Raw genomic sequence first — 20,822 nt, forward strand, 5'->3', positions numbered from 1 at the left:
AGTCAATTCACCAATTTGCCTCAAGAGGACAGCATTGACAAAGCAGTGATGGCACTAACATTACATAGGAAGACCAGAGGGGGGCGATGTTGTGCAGAAATGACTCCGGTAACTTCCAGCCTGCTGTGTTCCATTAGTGCCTGTATCTGATGGCTCTGATGTTGTGTTCTTCCCAGATGTGGTTGTTAGGCGGAGTCTCCAACTGTATGGTTACAGTTTGGATGCAGCGCTGGTTTGTCTCTGTGAGTGTGTGGTGGCCATAACCGTTACTGTAGTGGGCTGGCGCTGTCTTGTGGCGATGAATGCATCGGTTTCACCTTGATTGTGGGTTATGCATTGTGTGTGTGTGTGTGTGTGTGTGTGTGTGTGTGTGTGTGTGTGTGTGTGTGTGTGTGTGTGTGTGTGTGTGTGTGTGTGTGTGAGAGAGAGAGAGAGAGAGATACAAATCAACTTTATATAGCACTTTTCCAAAAACAGTTTACAAAGACACACATTTTCCTCTTACTCAAGTTTGTGGGAATACTGTTTGTTATATGGCACATGGCACGATGGCAGCACCTCCAAGCGATGTGCCATATTGCAGTGTAGTTTGATAATAATCAAACTTGTCACCTGTTTAGGATGTGGAGATGGAGGGGAGAGCTGCCAATAGCAATATGTGGCTCAGATGTGTCCTCAAACACACTGCAGTCTGCATCCTGCATGCCTGCTCCAAACCGTGCACTCTATAAACCTGAGTGTTCATTTAACTGAGTGAACAACAGCTGCACACTCTCTGAGTCACAGATGGATATAAGTTAAGGAGGTTTCTGAACACAGCGAGAGTTCATCGGTTCATCTCACAGCTGCCGAAAATCACAGATCAGTGTGACTTCAAATTATTTTAATGAGATAAAAAATATCTCATTAAAATATATCTGTCTGTTCTCAATGGCAGAACAGACAGAACTCGGATCAAACGAGTTTGTCTCGCGTGTGTCATAATCTTGGATTCTACTTGGACTATTGTGCAACTTTGTGCAACCGTTTTTAAATATGGCTCGGATCTCAAAACAGTATGAGAAAACTTATCATAGGAAATAGACTCTTTGTACTTTCTGCCAAATTCATCGTTGATGATGTTAGGAACTTAGGATGTGCGGTCCATTCATCAGCGAGATGCACAAACCACGGGTTATTTTTCATTTCCACCCTTGTAATCATTCCATTTCCATATCTCTCCAGGCACAAGCTGCATGTGTGTGTGTGTGTGTGTGTGTGTGTGTGTGTGTGTGTGTGTGTGTGTGTGTGTGTGCGTACGTGCATACGTGCGCTTGCGTGTGTGCATCAGGGAAATGATGCAGGCATTTCTTTATACTTTGCTAGAAAACTCTTGTAAAGTCTCCCCACTGTCGTTGTCTTTCATTCTTCCTTTCACATTCCCTCTCTTTTCCATCCTTCCCTCTAATTCTCTTTCGCTCCTATTTCACTGCCTCACCGACACCGACTCTCCTAACCTCTTTTTATTTCTCACACACAAACACACACACACACACACACACACACACACACACACACACACACACACACACACGCGCGCCTTGCCTTGCACCAATATGTTATGGCAAAGCCAGGCTCAGCACTGAACTGTAAATGAAAGAAGACCCCTCTGCTCGCTGTCTCTCTCAAATGGAATCCATAAGTGGTGCTTCAGAGTCAGACCCCTGTCTCTGGAACCAATTGTACTACACCCCCTCCCCCCATCCCCAAAGCCTTCCCCTGTGCCTCCCCTACTGTCTTAATTTTTTCAGCTTTCCTACTAATCTGTCTGTATAATATGACGGCAACTGCCCTCTCTCCTTTTAAATAAAAAAAGTCTTATCTCTGTTGGCTGGACCGCTGGAGTACTGTAGCCCTGAAGGTCTCTCCTGCCAAACAGAGTGTGCGTGCGTTTGGCATAGGCCCCTAATCCTGCAGTCCATAATTAGCCACTTTCCATAATACTACAATGACTTTAAATTCCAAAATATGACGCACATGAGTAACTGGATTTTAGTGTAATTGTGTTTTTTAACGTTGGAATGTTAATTTATTATTCTGTGCGATAGACAGTTTCCAGAGGTCTAGCGGTTAATGAGACCACCCGTACCACCTGCATGTTCCCATGCATGCGTGAGCCATGCAGCCAGGTGTCCTGGAGCAGGGGGCTTATCTGCTCACTCATTTTAAACTGCTCTGCATAACTGCATAACAGCTTCATGATGCATGATGCATCACCATGCTCAGTGTTTCCCAGTGTTTTTATGGGTCGCAAGTAAAATAACCCCCATTCCTATATACCCAAAAATCTATATATGTTTTGTTCATAATTGTTTCAGTTTCGAGTTTCTAAAATAAATCTCTAAATTATTTTGAAAGAAATGAGGCTCCAGTTTGTCGGGCACTCTGATCCTTCCCACCACTGCAGAGACTATAGGGCTTGGGTATGAACTGTGAAGCCTCAAGCCAGGTGGGGAGTGCATTCTCTGTCCATTGTCGCAACTGCTAGGTTGGTCAAGGAACCTGTTCATTGGGGTGACACGTGCATCAGAGTAGACACTCCTATACCCTCACAAGAGTAAGACCAACGAGTAGGGGACAGCAGCGATAAGGAACTACAGAACAAGGAGGTGGGAGGGGACCTATAATTCAGCAGGGAAATTCATTACATGATCTTCACTCAGCCGATGGCCGCTCAGAACATGGGGGTCTTCAGAATTGAAAGAATGACTAAATTGCGAGACATAGGAGAAAAGAAGATGAAAAGAATCGAGGAAATGAGGCCCCAGTTGGGAAACGTCATTATCCATCCCAGTGCAGAGGCGTCCTCCTGGGCTGGGGTCTGGAGCCACTGATGGATCACTCTCTGTGTGCTTTTTAAGGAAGCCTTCTGGCTGCCAGGCAGATGCTTATGGCAGCAGCTTACAGGGGCAAAGCCTCTTTTCTCCACTTCCTCCACCCTTATTAGCAATTACACATCTGCTGAGACGGGCTGAACACTGAAAACAGATGCCCCGCTTCTCTGAAATCATCCAGATCCTGTCCGTATAGAGAAGACAGGATGGAACGAGAGAGAAAAACAGGGATGGATGGAGAGAGGGAGGGAGAGATACACAGAACATAGCAGGAGACAAGGATGTACAGTGGGAAAGAAAGAGTGAGTGGGAGGGAAGGGATACATAAATAAGGAAGAGAGTGAGATAAGAGCGGTAGAAGGAGAAACTGTAGGGACAGAGGATTGATGGGAGGGTGTAATAATCGGGGAGGGAATAGAGTGGAAGATGAAGGGTGGATGGAGAATGACAGAATGAGAGAGAGATGGAGGGATGCAGAGAGGAATTGAATGTGGAGGAGTTTCTGAAACAACCATGCATAGACAATTACAGAAATAAGGAACAGATTCTAAACAGTAACACACACACTCATACGCACGCGCACACACACACACACACGCATGCACGCACATAACTCCCCCACATGGGGATTGAAACGCTCAGTGAAATTCACTCCAGTAGGGTCACTGGGGAATATTTCATAGTGGTTGCAGTCAGTCCCAGTCTTATAACTCTATGGTCCCAGTGTTGCCATTTCTCAAGACAAAACTTCACAAAAGACACGATTCAGGATTTCATGCTGCACAGTGCTTCATTTGACCCCGGCGTGAAGAAATACTGATGAAACGGTGATAAATATACAAGTTACTAGATATAATACATACAATACATATAGGCTACTACACATACATACATACAATACATACATACTAGATATACTAGATATACAAGAACAGAGTTTATTTTTATTTATTTTTCAATCGAAAATTGACGCATTGTCCTGATTTCTTTTGTGGGCTAGAAAATTAGGAAAACTAACCAATATTTGATATTTGTTCAGAAACAAACAAACAAACAGAAAAAAACTGTTTCTTTAAAGTCAATTCCTCCTGTCGATCAGATTATATACTAAGATCCCCTGACCGTTGAGTATACATTTTATTGAGGAATTTATGTGCTGGACAAGTTCCCGACACTAGAGACATGCATAGCCTATTACTATCATTCGTTTAATGAAATAACTGTAGTCATACGCACGTCTTGAATCTCAAGATTCCAAATGATAAACATGAAGAATTCATGTGAACTTTTTGAAAATCCTAAAACATAGCCATCCACAAATGAGCTGTTGAGCATGTACATGTAGCTATATGCTATATGGTTACATTGCAGAGGTCCATGCACTGGTCATAGTCATTCCCAGGTTCACATAAAGGTGTTTGTAATCTGTGCTGATCCTGGCCTCTAAATCAGTTTAACCTCATGAACCCTAGCATCCCTTTTATGGGCATGGCTTAATAGGGAAACATTCTGGCATAATGGCAGCTAGATCTCCAACTTGTAGTGTGGACTGTGCGGCTATTTTCGGCACAGACATTTGGTGTAGGGGAAAAGGTTAGGAGGGGACAGAGTATCTAGACGCTGGAGGACGAGATGAGATGAGATATACTTTATTGTCCCACAAGGGGAAATTTGTCTTGGGCAAAAGTGCAGTAGTATATCAAAGTTTTTTAAAACAGACAGACAATACACAATAGACAATACACAGTAGCAGCAATGTACAAGTATAGTATCACAAGAGTATCACCAGAGATCAGTGCAAAATTGCAATCAGAGGAGGTATAAAATATAAAGTACTAGAGTATTCACAGTTTATAGTATCACAGGTGCAATAAATAACTGATGACGGTCAAGAAGTCCCTTCCCCACTAAGAACTATGAATTATGTGGCGGACCTGGCGGTTTAGTAGAACAATTGAAGTGGAAAGAAAAGAAAGTTTGAAGCGGTTGCTCATGCAACGACACGCTCTGTAGTGTCTACCAGAGGGTAACAGCTCATACTCTGAAGATAATATATGTGAAGGATCAGACAACACTCTATCTGACAGACTGAGCACCGTTTTCTCAAAGATTGTCTGAAGAGATGGAGAATCTTTCCTACCAATTACCTTCATGGCTGTTTTTTCCATTTTAGCTATTCTAGATTTGAGCTGGACAGAGAGTGTCCCAAACCAAGCTGACATGCCATATCTAATAATGCTACCTAGCACTGCATCATAGAAGGTCCCTTGCTCACACCAAAGAGCCTGAGCCTGCGGAGAAAGTGCAAGCGTTGTGCCAATTTGGCACACTGCAGATAGTCCACATGGACATTCCATTTGAGCTAGTTGTCCATTTGGATCCCCAGGTACTTGTATGATACAACCTGCCCAATTTGCGTGACCCCCATGACCCCGGTCAATTAATGAGAGTGGTAAAAAACATGTCATGTCTTGGGTCTGTTCCCAGCCCCTTCCCTGTCCTACCACTTGTCTGCTCGCACGGGCTGAGCTGATTTCAACCTTCTGCAGTCTGCTTGCCCCGTCCCCACCAGGTGAGTCCTTGATTGACAGTCTGGGCTCCACCCGTGTCCACAGGTGTGAGCTGTTGGCCAGAGATTCTGTCTGTCTGGGACTGCTCTTTGTGGTTATTCTTCTGTTGCTAGTTTCTAGGTCTGTTTTTGCCAGGTGTACCTTGTTTTGTATTATGTTATTTCTAAGTAAAGTTGTTGTGTTGCCTTAAGGCAATTCTATTCTATATTGTGTACCACTACTTTTACTTTGAAAACTGTATTTAATGAGTCACTTCCGGTTAGCACCATTTTGCATGCAGCAGAGGCTGCAGAGCATAGAGAAGACAGACCTGCTCAGAGCTTGAGCCACATCTTACCCACTTGGAAGCATTTTAGATGCAATGTCGTAAGTTGTGCTGGTGAATTCAGTTACTGTAACTTTCTGTGATATGTTTTGTGAATGTTTGGAAGTTTGGAATTCTTTAAACAATGTTTACTGCTGTCTGCAGAGCAGTGCAGGTATATGCTTAATGCTGTCATTAAGAACAGACCCTGAATGTTTGTATTTTATTATTTTACAGTTTTCACCATAAACGGTCAATTCCAACCATGATTCTGTCTTCATCGGCTGTGCGGTTTAGCTTGGTGTTAATTGACAGTCCCATACACTGCTTGAGAACACTACAGTTGTTGTTTATGTAGTCCACCCAGGTTTCCTGAGTACATTTGATGTTGAGTTCCAAAACAAACACTTCCTGGGTCCTGACAGTAAAGTACAGTATGTATAATCTATTATTATCTACAGTTCTAGCCGCAATTTGCAACTCTAGATTTTTTTTATATTGGGATGAATCTAGAGTTGCAATACCCTCCATTGACTCCCCACTCATCTTTTTTGGTTTGCGATCTGCTTGTCTTAAACAACGTTAAACTCACCAACATTGCAGCTGTAGTACAAGCTTGAATTATCCTCTTTCAATCTGCCGAGCTTGTTTTTCATAAAAATCCACCGTAGAGATGTTATGAGCTACTTTCTGTCAAGACATCCTCTGCAAGTGATTAGTTTTCTAAGTGCTGGAGTTTGGAAGCACTCGTCATACGTCACTGAACGGCCCTGCGTTCCACCTGTTTCGAATTTGCACATAATGCAGGAGGCAGCAGCGCGACCCGTTAATAAAAACGAGTGCTTCCAAACTGCAACACCTAGAAAAAGAATGTCTTGACAGAAAGTAGCTCATAACATCTCTACGGTGGATTTTTATGAAAAACAAGCTCGGCAGATTGAAAGAGGATAATTCAAGCTTGTACTACAGCTGCAATGTTGGTGAGTTTAACGTCGTTTAAGACAAGCAGATCGCAAACCAAAAAAGATGAGTGGGGAGTCAATGGAGGGTATTGCAACTCTAGATTCATCCCATTATAAAAAAATCTATAGTTGCAAATTGCGCCTACTACAGTTCTACCAACAGTTATTAATAAATGTAAATGAATGCATTTATAGTACACTATCCCCAATGAATATATTGTACAGTCTATCATCAATGATGGATGGATACACGGCTACACAGCTTTTGAATTTGCAAGCCTGCTTTCTTTTATGACGAATTCTGTGACTTGATGTTTTTTGTGCATCAAAGTATACTCTGATACTCAGGATATACGTTTCCCAGGTCTCCAGTGGTCATATAGTTGTACAGTCAGTTATTTTCCGTTTTACTGCAGGAACTTAAGAAATATCCTGTCATAAAATCGGGGAAGGACAGACCGCATGTCTGCATGCTGTGGTAATATCACGCTCTTTAGGCTATCATGATCTTATTCATAGCTGTACCAGTAGCCTATACTACTACTTTGGCCCAGAATGATCATGCATGATAGCACAAAATAAAGAAACAATAACTGGGGACTGACGGCCATTAATTGCCTCCTTAACAATTTCCTCTTAAACAAGACAGGAGCATTAGCATGCAAATAGAGGAGGTGCAATATAAAGACCCAAGCATATCACTGTAGAGCAGGTAAATCACACCAAATTGAACCCTCATCCCCTTCCAGCTCTCTGAGTTAAAGGCTGGAAGACACTTGCACACTAATTTTCCACCATTAACAGTTTTATGGGGCTCATTTTACAGCTTCATGGCAGAGGATGAACTGATTCATGCTGATGCAGCAAAACCTGGTTGGCAATTCAATCAGATTTTCCAACCTTAATCCTGGAAAAATAAAGGGAAGCTCTGCACACTCAGATCTGCGCACAATCAGTTTATTTTTGGCAAGCTTTCGGTCTACTGACCTTCTTCATTAATCCTGAACAGGAAAATTGGTAATACGTTATGCAGAATTGAATTGCAAACCATCACTTCAGGAATGTGTATGTGCCTTATTATCACATAATGAGCCACTTAAACTCATGAGTACTTTGTTGACCGGCATCTCCCAGGGTTTTATCCTTGACCACCTATTATTTCCTCCCTCTACACATTTTTGCTTAATGTTTGCCTATTTTTGCCAAATGTTCACCTCTTATACTTATAGCATGCCCAGAATAAGCACACTACAGTTGGGGATGGGGAATGACAGCAGCAAAGGTCATCCGGATCTGGAATTGAACCCACAACACGCTCTCAAGCTGCATCAGCAGCCTAGGTGCCCAGATCGCTACCTATAGCCGTTTGGGCCTGTGCAGAGCCATAGAGTAAGACAGAGTTACGCAAACTCAGTTCACTTTATAGGGGCCAGTCCAATGGCGGCTCTTCTACATAGACTTCTATTGAATGGAGACAACCGGAAGTTTACGGAGTCTATGGGCTCACACAATTACATGAACCACATGACCGGGCTGTTTTCTGCCCCCTCAATATCGTAACTCTTTTATTAGATGGCTCTGGGCCTGTGTTTTGATATAATATGTTTTGTGAATAACAACGCTGTGATCCATCAATCGGAACACCACCCAACAGCAAAAATGTCTGGATATTTGTTCTTTATTGAACGTGCTGAAGAGCTACAGTTTCGTTTCCCATGCCCAGCCGTGTGGCTAATAGTTGGATCCAAGATAGCCACTGTGTTCTTTTGATTCAGAAAGTTAAAAAATGTAACCAAAAGGGTCCTGTCATGGGCCAACCTGTGCCCTATACACACTAAAGGACTCCACATTGTTAAACTGAACATTAGAAACACACTGTACAGCTGCTTCCATTAATTGACTGTCATCAAGCTGCCTTGAAGGTGTATCTGTGTAGCAGGCAGTGGCCAATGTTGTAACCCTACAGTATATTCTATGCATTGCCTAATTTTGTTAATTGTTTTGTGATTTACTTGATGCCTGAAATGCATTCAGAGTCTGTTAAGGAAAGGTGTAATTGTCTAGTCTAGTTTGAGTTAATTACTCATGATTGTGGGTATTTCAAACAAAGTGTTTTTTGACTGGGGGGTCATATTTGACAGCAGGAATTGCCTGTCATAATTTGACCCCCCAGTATTAGGATGTTGATATTCATTCATCAGCCAACACTCCCCACTCACAGGTAGTACCCCCCCCCCCCCCCCCCAGAGAGGATGTATAGGGCCTTAGACCTACTCCTCCTCCCAGCCCAAATCACACCTTGGAAAGCATGAGTGTCTATTTCAAACAAAGTGTTTTTTGACTGGGGGGTCATATTTTGACAGCAGGAATTGCCTGTCATAATTTGCCCCCTCAGTATCAGGAGGATGTTGATATTCATTCATCAGCCAACACTCCCCACTCACAGTGAGCTCCAGCTGTCTGAGGTCACCTCTCTTCCAAGTCCCTGACAGTTATTGGTGCAGAATATACACTCCAGTACAGCACACGTAAACCACGGCTTCAAGTCCATTTGCTTGTTTACTTTCAATTATCTAGCTACTGTAGGCAGACAACACACTGTATGCACATTACCATTAAGGAATGGAAAGTCCCATTCTTCTCCCAGCTGATGGCTGCTCAGATGGTCTTGATGAGGATTATTACACAAACAAAACAAATTAACTTTTGACCAGTGGTTCTCAAACTGGGGTCCTTGAGGAGTTTCCAGGGTCTCCAGCAAAATGAGGAACAGTTTAACTCTCAAGCCCCATTTTATTGAGTGGTGCAACCACTCCCTTACGGAGCTGTGTGGGTGGCTGGCTGGCTGGCTGGGTGGGTGGGTGCGTCTGAGCACGAAAACAGCATGGTTGTTTTTCACCACCTGTGTGCAACCTATTTCAGGTGTAACAGTACAGTGACAGTACAGTAGGCTACAGTACAGTAGAGGGTACAGTAGAGGGACCACCACACGGTAACTCTGTTATTTCTCAACCGTTTCGGACGCGGGTGGCTTGCCGGAATCGGGCCGGTACCCTGGGTTCGTTCCTGTGGGTCTGGAGCTCCCCCCCCCCCCCCCCTTCACATGGAGTTGCACCACTCACTTCACACAGGTGTGATTTTCTTTCAGCTATGTTTGAAACAAACTCTTCTTTTCAAATGTATACATTTGGGGGTCCTTGACATGAACATGTCTGAGAACCACTTCTTTTGGCAGTGTAGCAGGCTATACAAACTACTGTAGCAATGTATTTTGAAAAGAGGAGCTTCAGGATCCCACATGTATAGTCTTCAGATACAGTTAGGATGTGGCGTTAGTTGCAGAGTGAAGTGATCGTAGGAGTGATGCACTGCTGCTCAGACCACTTGGACATGTGCCTTGGTGTCTGGGTCCATTTTGGTGCACATTTTGTGTGACAGTGAAGTTCTTTGTTGGAGAGAACCGGGCTAGAGACTAAAGGGGATGGGCCTAGTGCGAACACCGGGTGTCTGTTGGGTCCTGTTTGTGTCTGTTACCAGGCAACCGTCGCACTGTGACGGCAGAGGCGTTGGAGGAGGGCGGCTGTCGGTGGTCCGCACAGTGCATATGATGTGTGTGTTACCTTCTGTGGCGGCAATGCCCATGGAGGATGGTAGTACACTGTCAGTGGTATTGACCATGACGGTGTGTGTGTGTTTGTGTGTGTGTGCGTGTGTTACCATGGAGATGAGGCTGGCCCCTGCAGAACCATGTAGTGGGAACGGAAGCCGTAGATCACGCCCGGCAGGAAGGATCTGGAGATCTGATATCTCAGAGCTGGCACACTCTCAGCCCGTTTCCTCAATTTGCACCAAAGCCCTGTCTCCCACGCTGTGCACTCCACTGTTCCACCGTCATGCTTCAGAAACTGCTATAGTACTATAACCCACTAGATCTGTGCGTGTGCGTGCGCGCGTCTGCGTGTGAGAAAGTTCAACATTTTCTGGTTAAAGTGACACTGTCACTGTTTTCAACATGTCTGTATTTGTTGTAGGTTATGAGCAGTCTTCTGTGTCCCTGAAATCTAATTTCAGGGACCGCTTAGTATAAACTGTAATGGCCCGCTATTGACCTTTGGACTTCAGTTTAGGTTTTTAATTTTGTTTGCCTGATTTACATTCAATGCCAAATTTTGCACACACAATCCCTGGATGCCAACGATGAACCTCTGCCCCACATTTTCCAGAACGGCCTGTTATAGCGCCACCAGGATGCCGACTTTTGAAAAACACACAATCCCACAAGTCGTTACACACTATCTCTATCTCTAATATTTCATATTCCATCCTAATTGGCTAACATTGGCTTTCAGGCCCAGGCCGTAGCGTAACGGTCTGGGCACCGGACTGGTAATCCAGTCGCAGTGTGCCGCGGGTTCGACTCCCGGACCCGACACGGCCTTTACTGCATGTCATCCCCCCATCTCTCTCCCGTTTCCTGTCAGCCTACTGTCTGTCCCTTCAAAAAAAATCATCAATAAAAGGCGTAAGCCGCAAAAAAATAATAATCTAACATTGGCTTTCAAAGTTTGCAGGATTGGCCCATTTTGAACAAAAAGCCTCAAATCATGAACGCAGCGTGCAATTTACGTGAAATCTTTCACACACTTTCCTACTAGGCTGAGGAATATATCCCACCCTTTTCACATTGGCCTGTTATAGCGCAGGTGGACTTTTGCAAAACACATTTTTGGAACAAAATGCCTCAAATCATCCAATCATCCAGCCATCCAAGGCATAAGAAGAAATGGCATCCTATTCACATTGGCCTATAGCGCCACCAGGAGGCCACAACCTGACCTGCCCTGGTGGAGACCTGTGACCAGAGGGGCCTGTTATAGCGCCACCAGGAGGCCACAACCTGACCTGCCCTGGTGGAGACCTGTGACCAGAGGGGCCTGTTATAGCACCACCAGGAGGCCACAACCTGACCTGCCCTGGTGGAGACCTGTGACCAGAGGGGCCTGTTATAGCACCACCAGGAGGCCACAACCTGACCTGCCCTGGTGGAGACCTGTGACCAGAGGGGCCTGTTATAGCACCACCAGGAGGCCACAACCTGACCTGCCCTGGTGGAGACCTGTGACCAGAGGGGCCTGTTATAGCACCACCAGGAGGCCACAACCTGACCTGCCCTGGTGGAGACCTGTGCCCCGAGGGTCGCTTTTTCTACTTTTGTAGTCATGTTCCTGTTCTTCCTGTTTGCCCTCTTAGATTTGACCTGTCATGGCTAACCATTACTGTTAACCCCTCCAGTTTTATTTTAGTATTTTATTTGGGTAGTCTCTCTTGAAGTACGTGGCAGTATTATTCTCTACAGTGCTGTAAGTAAGTAACTAAGTACATTTACTCAAGTACTGTACTTGAGTAACATTTTGAGTAACTACATCTCGGATCCAAATATTGTACTTTTACTCCACTACATTTATTTGAAAACTTTAGTTACTTTGTAGATTTTGATTATTATTACTAAACATACATTAATCACTTCAGCCCTATATACATTTCGGCCATTTGAAAATAGCAGATCTACAAGCTCACAATGTGTCGCTACGATGCATTGTGAGCTTGTAGATCTGCTATGTTTTTCATATTTGTATACATTTGAAAAAATAATGATTACTTTTTGATGCCAATACTTTTGTACTTTTACTCAAGTACATTTAGAATTCTGTACTTCCGTACTTACATAACTACATTACATCTACACTGTCACTGCAGTATTGATACTTTTACTTACCGTAAGTAAAAAATCACACCTGTGTGAACCGAGTGGTGCAACTCCCCTCTCCCCCCCCCCCCTCCTCTCTCTCTCTCTCTCTCTCTCTCTCTGATTCAAGTTATCCCCGTTGAGCACAGATGAGCCCTTCTACCTTCAACTTATATCAAGTGAAAATTAAAAGAATGAAGTCACCTAACTCATAGCCACAGTATTATACATACATTAGATTTGACAAAGGAGGATGTGTTAAAGGACCACTTCATCACCACATTTCAACCTATCTTCATACAGTATAACAGGTCAAATAGGTCCTCACTAATAATCATTATAAAATGCCACAATTTGTTTCTACTCGGTCTGTGTCTCATTGGAGGGCTGTGGGCAGTTCAGAAATCCGTCCACCAGTAGTGACATCAACGATGGGGAATCCAAGCTAATAGAAACGGCAGGCTTTCTATTCCTGAAAAGTTGCAATGCGAAAATGGAAGCCATCGTTGTCACGATAATAAAAATCTTTTGTAAAAAAGTGATGTCACTGGTGGACGGGTTGCTGAACTGCCCACAGCCCTCCTATGAGACACAGACTGAGCAGAAAATAATTGTGCCATTTTATGATGATTATTAGTGACGACCTATTATATGAAGATAGGTTGAAAAGTGGTGAAGTGTTCCTTTAAGGCCAGTCTACACCAATGATTTGTGAAATTGTGAAGCAACTCCGTGCACCATTATCCAAAATGACAGTTGCAAGGAGTTGCATTGGTACAATTTGATTAACCACTTTAGCCCTATATACTCTGTTGTATGGCGAATAGTGAAAATAGGTCATCTAAGTCACATCCTTTGTCTTTGCCCAAATAGGGTCACCTGGGTTAATGTGTTATTATTACCCTTGAGTTTATGAAGCCTTTTCAACACGCATGGGATTCTTTTAGATTAGATGGAGGTGGAGAATGTTTGCTCTAATTGCTGAGAAGTGGCCAATTTGGAAGTATACAATCTTGGGAATTGAATCACAGCTTCTAAATATGTCTTGGAAAAATACAGCCAACACATTTCTTTTTGCTTTCCTTCTGATTTATTTATATTAACTGAAAGAGGGATTGTGTGTTCCACCTAGGTTCACATATTATTCCATACTATGTGGATTAGATTGATTCACCATGCCAAGGTGTGTAGGGACTAACAATGTAATTATCTTACTCAGTGTGTGTGTGTGTGTGTGTGTGTGTGTGTGTGTGTGTGTGTGTGTGTGCGTGCGTGCGTGCGTGCGCTGTCTTGCCAAAGAACATTTTGTGCGTCACAGGGAGGAGAGGGATTAAAGTAACACCAATAAAACAACAATGACGCAAACTTAAAAAAGAGTTTAATTAGAATGTCAGCCTAGGTACAGGAAGATTGGAATGGACAATCATTCTACCACCAGTGGGGAACACATAGCATTGTTAATTCTCATGTCTTCGGACTAGTATCTACTCTGACAAATCAATACAAAAATAACAAAATGTACTTCTGGAGGAGAGCGTTATTTGGTTGCAGTTACTGGGTTGTGTGAATGTTGGCTTCTTGATTGTACTGTATTTTTCAGGCAGGTATCCATTTGTGGTGTGGACAGTTAACCTGAAAACCAAGTGCAACACATGTGAATCTTCAGCACCCATATCAACTGTATGTGCACATTAACAGGAATGCACTGGAATGTAACCAAATGAACAAGATGCAGGGCTCACCTATATTTGTCACCTATTTTTTATTTAGCGAATGTGTGGCTCTCAGCTCCGCCACGTCCGAATCCTGATAGAGAGAGAGAGAGCGAGAGACATTATGTCATGTGAGAATTCCAAACATATTTGAGGTATTGTGTTTCAAGCGGAAATGGGGAGTAGCAAACCCACAACAATGTTTTCCTGACCCCGGTTGCCCCGTGGGCCTCCTTTTAAAAATACATCTGATGGACTCGACACTGAATCAAACACAACCTGTCGCTATAGAAACAACCTGTCCAAATGTAGCCTAGAATGTCAGCTATTCCTCTAATTCAGGATATCTCTATTACAGTCTAAAACAACAACAGCTGTATAGATGGGACTGTCAAATAAGCAGTCGTGGAATAAGTACTCAGATACATTACTCAAGTAAAATATCACAATACACAAGTAGTAGTAGTATACTCAAATTCTTCTAAATGTTTTGACGTTTTAGAGATTTGCAATTCTACAAGTAGATCAAGATCTAGTAGATCTGCTATTTTCAAACATCCAAAGAATCAAATAGTGCTTAAGTGGTTATAATGTATGTTTTGTATTAATAATCTAAATATACAAAGTAAACTAACAACCAAAGTTTTTAAATAACTGTAAAAAGTATAATATTTCAATAAGTATTGAAAAATGTAAATACTGAAGTGAACTAAAAGTACAGTAGTTGAGTTAATGTACTTAGTTACTTTCCATCACTGCAGATAAGATTAATTGGAGTGGAGATACTATCATTCCAAGAGTTTGACCCTCATATTATTCTGATGGTCATGTTGATTGGCCAGAGTGAGATAATCCTTTGAGTAACTGTGTGGGAGAGTTTGGTGTTATCGGTCTATGGGTGTTATCTAAGCAGAATATTATTCCACACAGGTTGATGAGGTCAGGGATACCCAGATTATTATTTTTGAATTATCCTGGACTCCATCACAAAATACCTTTTAAACAATATGATAAACTAGAGTCCCACTCTTACCTTTAGGTCCGAACAGTGCAGAGTAGCAGGGGTTGTTACAGTATGGTTTGCCATCATGCTACAAGGAACAGAATAGTATTACTACTACAGTATATTATACTTATAGTACTACTGAAAACATTCAGGCATTTCACAGTATTAAGCTATTTATATATCAATCAGCATTTGTTCATAAATTCTAGGCATTTCATTTATTGTTCTATGCTATTTTCTCGTATACCTGTAGTTATATACCTAGCTTAACTGTGCCTCAGACTTGGAATGGCTTTATTTTTGTAGCTGTGCAACAGTTACAGTATGTGTGCTGGTTACACTGCACATCTCATTATACACTGTGTATGTAGTGTACATACATACTGTATGCTTACATACATGTGCCTAATAAGAGTGGAGCTACAGAAGTGTCAGAGTGTGCGTCTCTCAGGTGTCTTACCTGTGAATGTGAGCCGGCCGAAAGAGTCTTGTTGCACTTCTCACACTTCAGACAGGGCCTGTGCCAGTCCTTTCCCAGTGATGTCACCCTCTCCGCTGTGACAAAGACATACAAAAGATACACCATTAACCACTTAAGAATTTGTACCACAGTGTTGTGCCAATTATTTTTGTGTTCAACTTTTTCAAATTTTGTGAATTATTTTGAACATAATGACACAACCAAAATAGGAACGCCAGGGTGAAAGTGGTTAACATGGACTGAAATATAGTAAAATCACAATACACAGACAATGTACTGTCAGACGGCACTGGTTGTGTCACTGTCCATGGTCAGCCTAAGTCATGAACTCCAGAAGCTATCAGGAATGAGTCTGATCATAAGGCTGTGAGATTTAGCAGATAATATTTATATTCTAGTCTGGTAGTCGCACCAGCGACATTCCTCTCTCCGATAAATTTGAGAACATTGTCTGGGTGTGGTGTTTGAGTGAGTGTCGGGCGGGGGGGGTTTATAGAGAGGAGGGAGAGTCCCAGAGGAATTTACCCCCCCCCCCCCCCACACACCATAAACCCTGATAAAGAATCTCTTTATCGGCGAGGCTGATTTTCACAAACACCCATCATGAGGATCGTAAAATTCCAGGGAGTCATATGTTTTCAGGATATTATACGACCAGATATATTTGAGAGTTTGGCTGGCTGTTGACTGCAGAGACTAATCATTATAAGGACAAGCATAAGGCCCAAGCATCTGTATCCATGTGCGTACGTGCATACATGTGTGTGTACGTGCTTACGTGTGTGCGTACGTGCGTACATGTGTGCGTACGTGAAGGACTCATACATCAGGCCAAGGCGGTTGACCCAACTATAGAGACAGGAAATGCTGACGGGAGCTTCATGTTTTTGAGCACTGAGGCTATTGCTGTCCCATATAAGCTAAAAGCAACAAATCTGTCATAAAGATGTTCAAGGAACACGAAAAACGTTACTGGAATCAGCAGAGATGTGAAAAACACTCAAGGGACAAAAAGACAAATCCATGGCAAGAGGAAATATGTTATCGGTGAAGTTGTGTATTATGCATAAGTTCAAAAAAGCCTTTTGGTTTCTGACTAGTGCTATTATAATGCCAAGCATTACATGTTAAGACCACCATATTACCATAACCACATCTATCATGTTATTATCCTTATTTTATCGTAATACACCGAAAATTAGGATATTATTATCCTTGTTTTCTCAAGAAAGATGCATAGATATGAAGGGAGCTATGATTACGGAACAAGCTGGGAGCGTTGTCTAGAGTAGACCACTGGGACCAGGGTCAAGAGTCTGAGGTCTGACTGGTACTGGTTGACATGTTCCAGTACACTCACTGCGGTGGTGGAATGGACCAGGGTCAAGAGTCTCAGGTCTGACTGGTACTGGTTGACATGTTCCAGTACACTCACTGCGGTGGTGGAATAGAATTCTGACTGGTACTGGTTGACATGTTCTGACTAGTACTGGTTGACATGTTCCAGTACACTGCGGTGGTGGAATGGACCAGGGTCAAGAGTCTCAGGTCTGACTGGTACTGGTTGACATGTTCCAGTACACTGCGGTGGTGGAATGGAATTCCCGACCAAGGCATGCTCTGCACTAATTACTGTACTCCACTTCCAATAACAAGTCACTGTGGTCAGGCAACAACAGGCCCCCCTCTGTCTTGCTTTCAGACACACACAGTTGACAGACAGTATTAATCATATTAACCCTGGCATCCCTATTTTGCGCCTGTCATTATAGGCGAAAGTATTCAAATGTCTTCCCGCCCTTGTTGGCTGTTGGGTTTGAGCAAACATGGACATGATGGAGCAGATTGTTTTATGCATGGGTTGTTTTATTTCCCCCCGGTGTTAGGAAGACAAATTGGCTGTGACATAGGGTGTAAGAGGCACAAAGAATGAGCTGATCTGCTCCTTGCATCAAGTGTTGGAGTATTATGGATCATGTCCAGTATACACACACCATTCACTACATCCTGTCCAATAGGGGAAAAAGAAAAAGGAAACAAGACTAATGGGAAAGTTGTTAATGGAAGAGTGTTCTGAATCCCCCAAAATAATTAGGATGGCACCTGGATAGTTCCATGGAATAAGAGCTTTCTCCATTAACATTGCACCCCCCCCCCCCCCCCCCCTTTTTTACGATTTTTTAAAGAAAGGATATAAAAGAAAGGATATAAATCTATCTATCTCTGTCAATCTCTCTTCAGTGTATGTGGCCAATAGTCCAAAGGCAGTATGTGGACTTGCATAGTTTCCAGTGAGATTTGGGAAGCAGCTTTTATTGCCTTCTTGCCCGCTTCAGCCACGCTGGAAAGCACGTTCCAAGCCCTCATCATTGGACGAGGCAGGCAGGCAGCAGTAGCATGATTGTTTCCATCTGAGAGCATTTCAGTTACACCAAAACAGACGAGCAGAGAGAGAAAAGAGGGCAGGGTGGTGCGGTGTGGGGATGTGAGGTGTCGTGAGGTGACGTCCTCACAGGAAACAGTGTGAGTATGTCAGGTTCCTGCAGCTTGAGGGCGTGAGTCAAATTACATGAGGCAGGTTACAGTATAATAGAGCAGGTCTTTGGACGGGCTTTGTTGCACACTGCTGTGGACATCTGGAAAAGCTGAAGGGTTAACGATTTCACTGCCCTTGCAGTTTGGCTCAGCCACCGAAATTGGAGGATGTGTGTTAAACGTGTTGTTGATGGGTTATTGATGCAGACATTTTCTGCTCTCAAATCCATGGACTGGACATAACGCATTGCCATCATTATGCTCATCCATCTATGCTCTCAATCAAGAAGCCCTATTTATACTTCAGCTAGCCAATTGTGGAACATTTCTGAAAGAAAAACGCTGGGATGCCAGAGTGAAATGGACTGAAAGGAAACTGATAACTCAGCATCACAGTAGCCTAAAGAAAACAAAGTATTGTTTTATTGCACTTTTGCCCTGAACTATTTTACACATAAAATAAGTCCTAAGTGCACTTTCTCCTGTCACATGATACAAAACAATGCTTTGCTTGTTTTGGCCAACAGGGTACATTTCATCCACGAAAAGGAAGAATGGAAACGATGGGTCCCAAGCCACAGGGTCAATTCATCTGACTGACAGTCCAAAGCCACAGCTCATATAGAACGAGGCTTTGAAGGCTTGTACTAGACACTGCTCTGTGTCTCCGGAGATGCGTTACTCTCTTATGCTACCGCAGCACTGACAATGTGACAAATGGACCAAGACACATGAAATGAACCTCGTCCTTTCTTCCCCAGGTGCCCTGATCACTCCCATACAGGGTGTAGGCTACAGATGGAGCCATTTATACTCTGAGAGATACAAATAGATAAATGAACTGAGGATTTCAGACTTAAAGCTGCTATCTGGAAGTTATTTAATGAAAACATTATGTTTTACCAATCTGCATGGCAGAGTATGTTAATAATACAAATATAACTAGACGAACATCTGCAGTGGATTGGATGGAGGTGGTCTTACTCAGAGAAAAGTGTGTGGGGCATAGGCGATTTCTTTTTAGGGTACCAAACACAGTTTTTTTGGGAGGAGGGGGTATAATAATAGCCTACAATATCTGGGTATACACATCTGTGAAAACTCAATGGGCTGGCTAAGTTATAGAACATAAACAACTAAATATGCAAGACACATACTTATTTTTCTAGACACTATTTGATTTATTTACTCATTTTGGAGAATACAATATCCGAACAGCATTTGAGTCATGACAGTATCAATCATGTAATGTTGCTGTTCATTACAAAGCATGAATGAAATGAAAAATATAAATGAGTATGAAGTTATAATTGACAAAATATATTTAACTTTTTAACCCCCCCTTAAAATCGCCTATGGTGTGGGGTAGGTAGGACACCTACTGGTTGACAAGTAGTATTGCCTGAAGCTCATAAGCACAGGAGGATTGGCATCTCTCATGCAGGAAACAAGGGATGGAATCCCAGGTAGGACATTGACATACTGTCATACAGAATGAATAATGCATTATTGCAGCTTAAAGACATTTTACTTCCTATCCCCATCTTGTATTTTCTTTCCATGTAAAACTCGTCCCTCATAAAGCAGTATAGCCATAAATCAACAATTCCCAGAGGGTAACCGTGAACTAACCTTCACCTCCAGACCAGTTAACAAGACCATCTATAAACAGCAGCACACCTTCATAAAAGGTAGTAGCCTAGTATGAGCTTTTAATCTAGCTAGTTTTATGTTTGTCTGCTACTGCCTGCAAGCCCGGCATGTCTTGGCCAGCACATTCTTGTATATATTGTTTTAATCTCACTGAGTGAGGCTCCATCCTGGTAGGTTAAATAAAATAAATAAAAACAACTAGGCTATAATTCAAATAATGCTTTAAAAAAAAAAATCATTTCTGGTATTTATTTATTATAGACCATAATTATGTCAAAGCACAGCGAGGCAGCTTGTTAATATCAGGAAATAGCCCTGACAGCATATTATAGTATATTAACTCTGCAGTTGTTGAATGCATATAGTTCTGCTTCTGCACATCACTCACAGAATATCAACAACACATTCATTGCTTAGAGGAACTATATAGCAAGAAAATATATCAATCAAAGAGAGAGAGAGAGAGAGAGAGAGAAAAAAAAGATCTTACCAAAGTAAACTTCCTTGTCGCACTTTGGACACTTGGGCATTTTGCAGTTTTATGTGTGGTAAATGTCCAGAAGAGAAATGATCCTTGTTAAAAAATGAACAAAGTAGCGACTCTGCTATATCCCACCTGTTAGAATGACCACGCCTTGTTCTGAAGTGCAGATGTGTGCGGCTTCTCCTATTTATACCACTCAGGAAATAGTCGTGCTCAGTCAAGCTTTTTTTCTTCCCTTTTTCTGAATAGAGGGAGAGGCTTGACTCAGAGAGAGAGAGAGAAAGAGAGAAGGGGGGGGGGTGTGTGTGTGTGTGTGTGTGTGTGTGTGTGTGTGTGTGTGTGTGTGTGTGTGTGTGTGTGTGTGTGTGTGTGTGTGTGTGTGTGTGTGTGTGTGTGTGCGTGCGTGCGTGCGTGTGCATGCGTGTATAGAGGAAGACAGACTCAAGAGCCTTTACACCACACCAAAACACCACAGAGTGAAAGCACATCTGTCTGT

At 42.7% G+C, this 20,822-nt stretch overlaps 1 protein-coding gene across 1 annotated transcript; it reads right to left on the reverse strand.

Moving 5' to 3' along the window:
- Positions 1-13,816: 13,816 nt before the first annotated feature.
- crip1 (cysteine-rich protein 1) lies at positions 13,817-20,520 on the reverse strand. Its single transcript, XM_083792085.1, has 5 exons — positions 20,333-20,520; positions 15,634-15,728; positions 15,201-15,258; positions 14,198-14,261; positions 13,817-14,087 (listed from the first exon to the last, which is right to left on the reverse strand). The coding sequence occupies exons 1-4, from the start codon at positions 20,370-20,372 to the stop codon at positions 14,218-14,220; spliced, it is 237 nt and encodes a 78-aa protein (XP_083648211.1). The 5' UTR covers positions 20,373-20,520; the 3' UTR covers positions 13,817-14,087; positions 14,198-14,217.
- Positions 20,521-20,822: the final 302 nt, after the last annotated feature.

The sequence above is a fragment of the Protomyctophum parallelum genome (assembly GCF_964188405.1).
Source record: "Protomyctophum parallelum genome assembly, chromosome: 20".
NCBI classification, from domain to species: domain Eukaryota; kingdom Metazoa; phylum Chordata; class Actinopteri; order Myctophiformes; family Myctophidae; genus Protomyctophum; species Protomyctophum parallelum.